Source organism: Mustelus asterias, chromosome 31 (genome assembly GCF_964213995.1).
Source record: "Mustelus asterias chromosome 31, sMusAst1.hap1.1, whole genome shotgun sequence".
In the NCBI taxonomy this organism is placed as follows: domain Eukaryota; kingdom Metazoa; phylum Chordata; class Chondrichthyes; order Carcharhiniformes; family Triakidae; genus Mustelus; species Mustelus asterias.
The window spans coordinates 7,960,712-7,970,299 of NC_135831.1; the positions used below are offsets into that span (position 1 = coordinate 7,960,712).

The following is a 9,588-nucleotide window of genomic DNA, read 5'->3' on the forward strand; positions in this document are numbered from 1 at the left end:
GCTCCACCCCTCGCCCGCTCCGATTCCCGTGGCGGGTGGGGGGGGGGGTAAAATTCCACCCCATGTGTTTTGTTATTCATTCGTGGGACACGGGCGTCGCCGGCTGGGACTGTAACACTACATTCTGCACTCTCTCCTTTCCTTCTCTATGAACGGTATGCTCTGTCTGTATAGAGCGCGAGAAACAATACTTTTCACTGAATCCCAATACATGTGACAATAATAAATCAAATCAAATCAGAAGGCTTGAGTTCTGAGCGTGTTGGGCCACAGGGGGGTGCTGTTGGCCAGTGTAAACAGGCCCTGGGAAAGGGTGAGCTGCCGTCACTAATCCTTTTCTTTTTACAGACTTATCGAAGCTTTTACACTCCGCTTTTACATTACTTGTTAGTTTACCCTCACTCGCTACTCTCCCCCTCTTGATCAATCCCTTGTCCCTCCTTTGCTGAATTCTAAACTGCTCCCAATCCTCACGCTTTATCGACGACCTCCACTTTGCATCAAATACTTTTCGTTGAATTAAGGGCGGTTACGGTGCCACACTGGGTTAGCTCCGCTGCCTCACAGCGCCAGGGACCCGGGTTCGATTCCCGGCTCGGGTCACTGTCTGTGCGGAGTCTGCACGTTCTCCCCGTGTCTGCGTGGGTTTCCTCCGGGTGCTCCGGTTTCCTCCCACAGTCTGAAAGACGTGCTGGTTAGGGGTGCATTGGCCGTGCTAAATTCTCCCTCAGTGTTACCCGAACAGGCGCCGGAGTGTGGCAACTAGGGGGATTTTCACAGTAACTTCATTGCAGCGTTAATGTAAGCCGACTTGTGACACCAATAAATAAACTTTAAACTTCTGCCCCCAATTTCGTTTGTCGGTAATAGTTGGGCCCCTTTTGTTTAAATTTTTGATGTTTATTTATTGGTTAAGGAGCATCAGGAGGAAGGGGAGGGGTGGAGAGGTTTAAGGGGGGGGTCGGATTGTAAAATCCCTACAGTGCTGAAGGAGGCCATTCAGCCCATCAAATCTGCACCAACTCTCTGACAGAGCATCCCACCCAGGCCCTATCTTCGTAACAATGTACATTGACCATGGCGAATCTCCCTAACCTACACAACTTTGGACACTAAGGGACAATTTAGCACGGCCAATCCACCTAACCTACACAACTTTGGACACTATGGGGCAATTTAACATGGCCAATCCACCTAACCTACACAACTTTGGACACTAAGGAGCAATTTAGCATGGCCAATCCACCTAACCTACACATCTTTGGACACAAAGGGGCAATTTAGCATGGCCAATCCACGTAATTTGCAGATCTTTGGACACTAAGGGGCAATTTATCCTGGCCAATCCACCTAACCCGCACATCTTTGGACTGTGGGAGGAAACCGGAGCACCCGGAGGAAACCCACGCAGACACGGGGAGAACGTGCAAACTCCACACAGACAGTGACCCAAGCCGGGAATCGAACCCGGGTCCCTGGCGCTGTGAGGGGCAGTGCTAACCCACTGAGCCATCGTGCTGCCCAAAGTGCGGAGCTGACACAAACTGTTACAGGGCGTCATGTAGAGTACGGAGTCACTGGCGTCTGTTGAGGGGTCTGAGTGTGTGCGAACTATTGGGGGGGTTTCAGTCTGCAAGAGGGTGATCTGTAAACGAGACCTGTTTTACTAGTGCTCCTGTTTTCATAGTAATTACTGTTATTATTGTTCTGCTGAGTTACTGTTATTGGGAAACTTCAGGACTTATTTATATAATGAAGATCCTCCTTTAAACAATATTTTTGACGACCTTATTTGTGATCTGGGGAGGGTGGCGTTGTGTGAGAGAGTTCCCTTCTGGGACCAACATTGCTTCACGAAAATTTGCTCATTTGTCTCACTCGGTTTGGACGGAGCTCAGAATGGAATAGAATCCCTACAGAGAGAGGCCATTCGACCCATCGAGTCTGCACTGACCACAATCCCACCTGGGCCCTATCGTCATAACCCCAGGATTTACCCTAGCTAGTCCCCCTAACACTTTGGTGCCATTTAGCATGGCCAATCCACCTAACCTTCACATCTTTGGACACTAAGGGACAATTTAGCATGGCCAATCCACGTAACCTGCACATCTTTGGACACTAAGGGGCAATTTAGCATGGCCAATCCACCTAACCTACACATCTTTGGACACTAAGGGGCAATTTAGCATGACCAATCCCCCTAACCTACACATCTTTGGACACTAAGGGGCAATTTAGCTTGGCCAATCCACCTAACCTGCACAGCTTTGGACTCTAAGGGGCAAGTTAGCATGGCCAATCCACCTAACCTGCACATCTTTGGACAGTAAGGGGCAATTTAGCATGGCCAATCCACTTAACCTGCACATCTTTGGACTCTAAGGAACAATTTAGCACGGCCAATCCACCTAACTTGCACATCTTTGGACAGTAAGGGGCAATTTAGCATGGCCAATCCACCTAACCCACACATCTTTGGAGTGCGGCGGGAGGAAACCGGAGCACCCGGAGGAAACCCACGCAGACACGACGGGGGGAGAACGTGCAGACGATGCCCCAAACTGGGAATCGGTCGCGGGTCCCTGGCGCTGTGAGACAGCAGTCGGAGAGTCGGCACGGACCAGATGGGCTGAATGGCCTCCTTCTGGCACCGTGGGATTCTCTGGTGGTGCCAACACCGTGATTACAGCAAGGGTGGCGGGGGGCGTGGGGGGAGGCGTGGAGTGGGGGGGCGGGGGTGGTGGTGGGGAGGGTGGGTGGGGGTGGGGTGGTGGGGGTGGGAGGGGTGGAGGAAGTGGGGGTTGGGGGGTGGTGGGGGTGGGAAGGGGGGGGAGGGAGTTGGGGGGTGGGGGGGCACTTTGAGAGAACACAGGAGTGGGGAAAGGCACTACAGAAATGCAAAATCTTTCTTCAATCTAGGCTGAGGCAGTAGTTGCGATGGGAAGTGAGGCCGGGGGGTGGATGAATACTGCATGGGGGTTGGGGAGGTGAGGGGGGGAGGGGGCGGTTTTGGGGAATGAGGGGATTTTCCCTGCTCTAGTAGAGACTGGCGATCTCTTAACTGGAACTGGTTGCAGAATCTGTTCTGTTTAATCATTGACTCTGGAAGCACAATCGCAAAGGAGGAAGTAATTAGCCAGAACTCCTGCCTTGTGAAAGTTGGCCAGCTTACCTTGGGCTTCCTGTTGACAAAACCTAAAAAGGAATTCCCCTCGAAACTGAGATGACGGGCCAGAGATGAGATCACTGGGTGAGGGAAGCCTCTGGAATTTTGCTATAAAAGTAGGAGTTGTCTCCACGGATCCCTCACAAACCCTCCTGCCACCTCCAGCTGAAGATGCCCGCGGAGAGAGACTGCGCCGTCTGCTACTGCCCCTACACCCGAGGGTCCCGGAGCCCCCGCCTCCTTCCGTGCCGGCACACCTTCTGCAGCGAGTGCCTCTGCGCCCTGCTCTCCCTGGCTGAGCCCGGGGGCTCAGGCCTCTGCCAGCTCCTCTGCCCCCTCTGCCGGCGGCCCGCCCAGGCCCGGTGGGAGGGGGGAGCTCCCCCCTTCCCCCTGGACCCCGCCCTCGGGGGGCCGCCGCTGGCGGAAGGACCCCAGGAAGAGGAGGAGGCGGTCGAGGGCACGCCGCGAGACCTCAAGCGAGGGGCCAAGGGTTGGGTGAAGAACCTGAAGAGGAAGCTGGGTCTTTCGAGGCTGGGTCACTCCGGTGGTAAGCATCAGCGCCAGCCGAGGTTCCGTGGGCCTCACGTCTCGGCGAAGAACAAGCAAAGGTTTTGGGCACTGGGTCAACCGAGGGAGGCGGAGAGCAGGCGGGGAGGTAGGAGGCCAGCCAGGATTGGGTTGAATGGGGGAGCAGGCTCGGAGAGCCTCTCCTGCTCATCAAGTGAAAACCATTTAGCGGTTGCGGGGGGTAGGGAGGTAGATGTCAGGAAGTTTGAGTACTTTGCCACACTACCAGGAGGATGTGGATGCTTTGGAGAGGGTACAGAAGAGGTTTGCCAGGATGGTCTGGAGGGTATTAGCTATTTATATAAATGACATTGATGACTATTTGGGGGGGCGAGGATCAGTTAACTCACCAATGACACAACGATCGGCCGGGTGGCTAACAATGAGGTTGAGTGTCTTGGGTTACAGGAAGATATCGACGAGATGGCACAACATCGTGGGCCGAAGGGCCTGTTCTGTGCTGTACTGTTCTATGTTCTATGGTAAAATGGGCGGATAAGTGGCAGATGGAACTTAACCCTGACAAGTATGAGGTGATGCACTTTGGAAGGAATAATTTGACAAGGAAGTAGACTATGAAAGATCTGACACTGAGAAGTTCCAAAGAACAAAGGGACCTTTTGGTGTGTTTGTCCATGGATCTCTGAAGGCGGAAAGGCCGGTTAATAGGGTGGTGAAAAAGGCATATGGCGCACTCGCCTTTATCAATCGGGGTATAGATTACAAAGACAGAGAGGTCAGAGGACAGACAGAAGGTGACGTCACAGGTGGAGAAGGTGGTGAAGAAGGCACATGGCATGCTTGCCTTTATAGGATGGGGAATAGAGTATAAAAGTTGGGGTCTGATGTTGCAGATGTATAGAACGTTGGTTTGGTCGCATTTGGAGTACTGTATCCAGTTCTGGTCGCCGCACTACCAGAAGGACGTGGAGGCTTTGGAGAGAGTGCAGAGGAGGTTTACCAGGATGTTGCCTGGTATGGAGGGGCTTAGTTATGAGGAGAGATTGGGGTAAACTGGGGTTGTTCTCCCTGGAAAGACGGAGGATGAGGGGAGACTTAATAGAGGTGTATAAAATTATGAAAGGCATAGATAGGGTGAACGGTGGGAAGCTTTTCCCCAGGTCGGTGGTGACGTTCACGAGGGGTCATAGGTTCAAGGTGAAGGGGGGGAGGTTTAACACAGATATCAGAAGGACGTATTTTACACAGAGGGTGGTGGGGGCCTGGAATGCGCTGCCAGGCAAGGTGGTGGAGGCGGACACACTGGGAACGTTTAAGACTTATCTGGACAGCCATATGAACGGAGTGGGAATGGAGGGATACAAAAGAATGGTCTAGTTTGGACCAGGGAGCGGCGCGGGCTTGGAGGGCCGAAGGGCCTGTTCCTGTGCTGTATTGTTCTTTGTTCTTTGTTCTTTGTCATGATGGAGTTGTGTAGAACTTTGGTGAGGCCACAGCTGGAGCACTGTGTGCAGTTCTGGTCACCACATTATAGGAAGGACGTGATCCCACTGGAGAGGGTGCAGAGGAGATTCACCAGGATGTTGCCTGGGATGGAACATTTCAGCTATGTGAAGAGGTTGGATAGGCTTGGAGCAGAGAAGACTGAAGGGCGACCTGATCGAGGGGTACAAGATTCTGAGGGGCATGGACAGAGAGGATAAAGAGTAGCTGTTCCCCCTTAGTTGAAGGGTCAGTCACGAGAGGACATAGGTTCAAGGTGAGGGGGGTGGGAGGTTTGGGGGGGATGTGAGGAAAACCTTTATTACCCAGAGGGTGGTGAGGGTCTGGACTGCGCTGCCCGGGGAGGGTGGTGGAGGCAGGTTGAGGTCTCGGAGGAGCGAGATTTCCCCCCAGAACGGGTCCAAGGTTGGAGGGGACTTCAGTTCACATGGTAGAGACTGGGAGAATCTGGGATCGTTCCCCTCGGAGCAGAGCAGGTTCAGGGGGCAGGGGGAGGGGGATTGAATCGAGGCATTCAAAATCCCGAGGTAGGGGAGGCGGGGGGTAGTAAATGAGGAGAACGTGTTTCCCTGGGGCAGGGGGGTGGGTAACCAGAGGGGACACAGGAAAAAGAAGGGAAAAGAACCACAGATCGGAGAGGGGGGAGGAGGGGGGGCGAAGAGATGAAGAGAGTTTATTAGAAACGCAGCGAGTTGTTGTGATCTGGAAGGCGTTGCCTGAAAGGGCGGCGGAAGCAGAGTCAACAGGAGCTTTCAAAGTGGGGGGAATTGGAGGAATAATTGAAGGGGAGAATTTGCAGGGATATGAGGGGGGGGAAAGGTGGGGAGGAGGAGAGGAACTCACAGAAACCCTACAGTACAGAAAGAGGCCATTCGGCCCATCGAGTCTGCACCGACCACAATCCCACCCAGGCCCGACCCCCATATCCCTACATATTTTACCCACTAATCCCTCTAACCTACACATCCCAGGACACTAAGGGGCAATTTTAGCACGGCCAATCAACCTAACCCGCACGTCTTTTGAACTAATTGGGTAGAACGTCCAAAGAGCTAGGACAGACACGATGGGCCGAATGTTTGATTTTACCATCAATATCAATGGGGAATTTGGCTCTGGTGAATTTTTGGGAGTGAGGGCACAATCTGATTTTAGTTTTGTCCTCTTCCAGCTATCCGTGTGACCATGCATGATATGGCTCTCATGGCAAGTTTTCACATCATGTGAAGCGGGTTCTCTGCTGATCGACTGGCCGGCTGGCTAACTAATCCGACCCAAAGCGTGCCAAAACCGGCGGCGGCGAATCCCCGCCCTTCGGCTGCCGAGTGACGTCCCTTTCCAAACAGGAGCTACATTCCACCGGCCGTGGCCCACACCCTCCTGGAAGAGGAGCTGCCTCGCGTTTGACGCACCCTGGCCCAGCCGACAAGCCGAGGCCGGCCAGAACCCAACCAGCTGAAGCCAAGAGGCTGGACTCGGAGGTCGGACACTGCGCGTGGTCACTCCCCAGATCATCGACTGCCAACAAGCCTGGCTCGAAGAAAGTGTCTCAAAACCCACGGCATCATCCTATCAACAGCACCGCCTCGGTAAAGAGTATTGGTCAACTCATCGTAACAGAATCATAGAATCCCTACAGTGCAGAGAGAGACCATTCAGCCCATCGAGCCTGCACCAACAATAATTCCACCCAGGCCCTATCGCTGTAATCCCATGTATTTACCTCGCTAGTCCCCCTGACACTAAGAGGCAATTTAGCATGGCCAATCCCGCTAACCTACACATTTTTGGACACTAAGGATCAATTTAGCATGGCCAATCCACCTAACCTGCACATCTTTGGATACTAAGGATCAATTTAGCATGGCCAATCCCCCTAACCTACACATCTTTGGATACTAAGGATCAACTTAGCATGGCCAATCCCGCTAACCTGTACATCTTGGGACACTAAGGGACAATTTACAGCACGGAAACAGGCCCTTCAGCCCAACTTGTCCATACCGCCCAATTTTTCCCATTAAGCTAGTCCCAATTGCCCCGTTTGGCCCATATCCCTCTATACCCATCTTACCCATGTAACTGTCTAAACGCTTTTTAAAAGACAAAATTGTACCCGCCTCTACTACTACCTTGTTCCAGGCACCCACCACCCTCTGTGTGAAAAATTTGCCCCTCTGGACCCTTTTGTATCTTTCCCCTCTCACCTTAAACCTATGCCCTCTAGTTTTAGACTCCCCTACCTTTGGGAAAAGATATTGACTATCTAGCTGATCCGTGCCCCTCATTATTTTATAGACCTCTATAAGATCACCCCTCAGCCTCCTACGCTCCAGAGAAAAAAGTCCCAGTCTATCCAGCCTCTCCTTATAACTCAATCCATCAAATCCCGGTAGCATCCTAGTAAATCGTTTCTGCACTCTTTCTAGTTTAATAGTAATTTAGCACGGCCAATCCACCTAACCAGCATGTCTTTCGGACTGTGGGAGGAAACTGGAGCACCCGGAGGAAACCCATGCAGACACGGGGAGAATGGTCAAACCCCTCACAGACAGTGACCCAAGCCGGGAATCGAACCTGGGTCCTTGGCGCTGTGAGGCAGCAGTGCAAACCACTGTGTCACCCATAGCTTGAAGGGAACTGATAAGAATGTCAAGTCTAGGGTTGTTCCAAAGAGTCTTCGGGCCTAGGGGAGGCAATGGCCTAGTGGTTTTATCGCTGGACTATTAATTCAGCAACTCAGCTCATGTTCTGGGGGACCTGGGTTTGAATCCCCGCCACGGCAGACAGTGGAATTTGAATTCAATGGAAAAATATCTGGAATTAAGAATCTACTGATGATCGATTGTCGGGAAAAACCCATCTGGTTCCTTTCGGGAAAGAAATCTGCCGTCCTTACCTGGGTCTGGCCTACATGTGACTCCAGAGCCAATGTGGTTGACTCTCAACTGCCCTCCAAGGCCCACTTCACTTCTACTAAATGGAGACTGGTGTTAACCTTTTATGCGTGTTTGTAGTTGGCATTGAAAAGTTGCTTTCGTTTTTCTGAGGTTGGAGGTGGGTGGAGTGAGGAGTGGGGAGTGGGGTCGGGGGTCGGGGGTCAGGGGTCGGGGTCAGGGGTCAGGGATGGGGGTCGGGGGTGGGGGTGTGGTGTGCAATGTTTGTGCCGGATTTCGCAGCAAGTCTCACCCATTGGCACGCCACCTCTGCTCCCTATCGCACGCCGCACCCCCTCTACCCACCATTGCCGTGATTGGAACACAAGCCAAAACAGGCTATTACCTGACGGCACGGCCCTGCCAACGTGGACGGGCTTGTTTATGTGAGTGGTGCCTTCGCGTTGCCATGGCAGCGGCTTGCTTCCCAAGCTGTGGGAGCATTTCCAAAATCTGTTAGTCATCAACGTGACTCAAGAACTTCCCACGCCCGGGACAAATCCTGTTAATGTTTAGTCAGCGGTTTAGCCAACCAGGTTACCAAATGCTCCAAAACACAGACACCGTCTCTCTCCAGGCCTCAAGACCCTGCAGTAGGCCTCAACCTGGGGCCTGAGCCACAGACTGGGCCCACGGGGATCTATTCTGAAGCGTCCTGTCGGACAGGGCCAAGGGATAAAAATAGCTCAATCTAAAATTGATTCATGATGTAATTGGGGTAGTTGCCAACATTTTATTGTCCATGCACCTGGAGATTTTTATCACATGACTTTTTTTTTGGCTCCAACAACCACCTCAACCAGTCAAATAGAACATGGAACATAGAACAGTCCAGCACAGAACAGGCCCTTTGGCCCTTGATGTTGTGCTGAGCTTTGTCCGAAACCAAGATCAAGCTATCCCACTCCCTATCATCCTGGTGTGCTCCATGTGCCTATCCAATAACCGCTTGAAAGTTCCTAAAGTGTCTGACTCCATTCCACACCCCAACCACTCTCTGGGTAAAGAACCTACCTCGGACATCCCTCCTATATCTCCCACCACGAACCTTATAGTTATGCCCCCCAGTAACAGCTACATCCACCCGAGGAAATAGTCTCTGAACGTCCACTCTATCTATCCCCCTCATCATTTTATAAACCTCTATTAAGTCTCCCCTCAGCCTCCTCCACTCCAGAGAGAACAGCCCCAGCTCCCTCAACCTTTCCTCATAAGACCTACCCTCCAAACCAGGCAGCATCCCGGTAAATCTCCTCTGCGCTCTCTCCAATGCTTCCACATCCTTCTTATAGTGAGGTGACCAGAACTGCACACAATATTCCAAATGTGGTCTCACCAAGGTCCTGTACAGTTGCAGCATAATCCCACGGCTCTTAAACTCAAACCCCCTGTTAATAAACGCTAAATAGCCCCTTTTCCCACCACCAGCCATTAAATACCTAGAACATAGAT

At 52.3% G+C, this 9,588-nt stretch overlaps 1 protein-coding gene across 2 annotated transcripts in view; it reads right to left on the bottom strand.

The window, feature by feature from the left end:
• The window catches only part of LOC144481673 (uncharacterized), a 47,723-nt gene extending 38,925 nt beyond the window's left edge, over positions 1 to 8,798 (bottom strand). The window contains exon 1 of one of the 2 annotated variants that reach the window (XM_078200802.1): positions 8,483 to 8,798. In XM_078200802.1, the coding sequence (XP_078056928.1) occupies positions 8,483 to 8,580 (98 nt within the window). In that variant the 5' untranslated portion in view covers positions 8,581 to 8,798. The remainder of the gene's footprint in view (positions 1 to 8,482) is intronic. The other variant, XM_078200801.1, reaches the window with a different exon arrangement.
• Between the last annotated feature and the right edge of the window lie 790 nt (positions 8,799 to 9,588).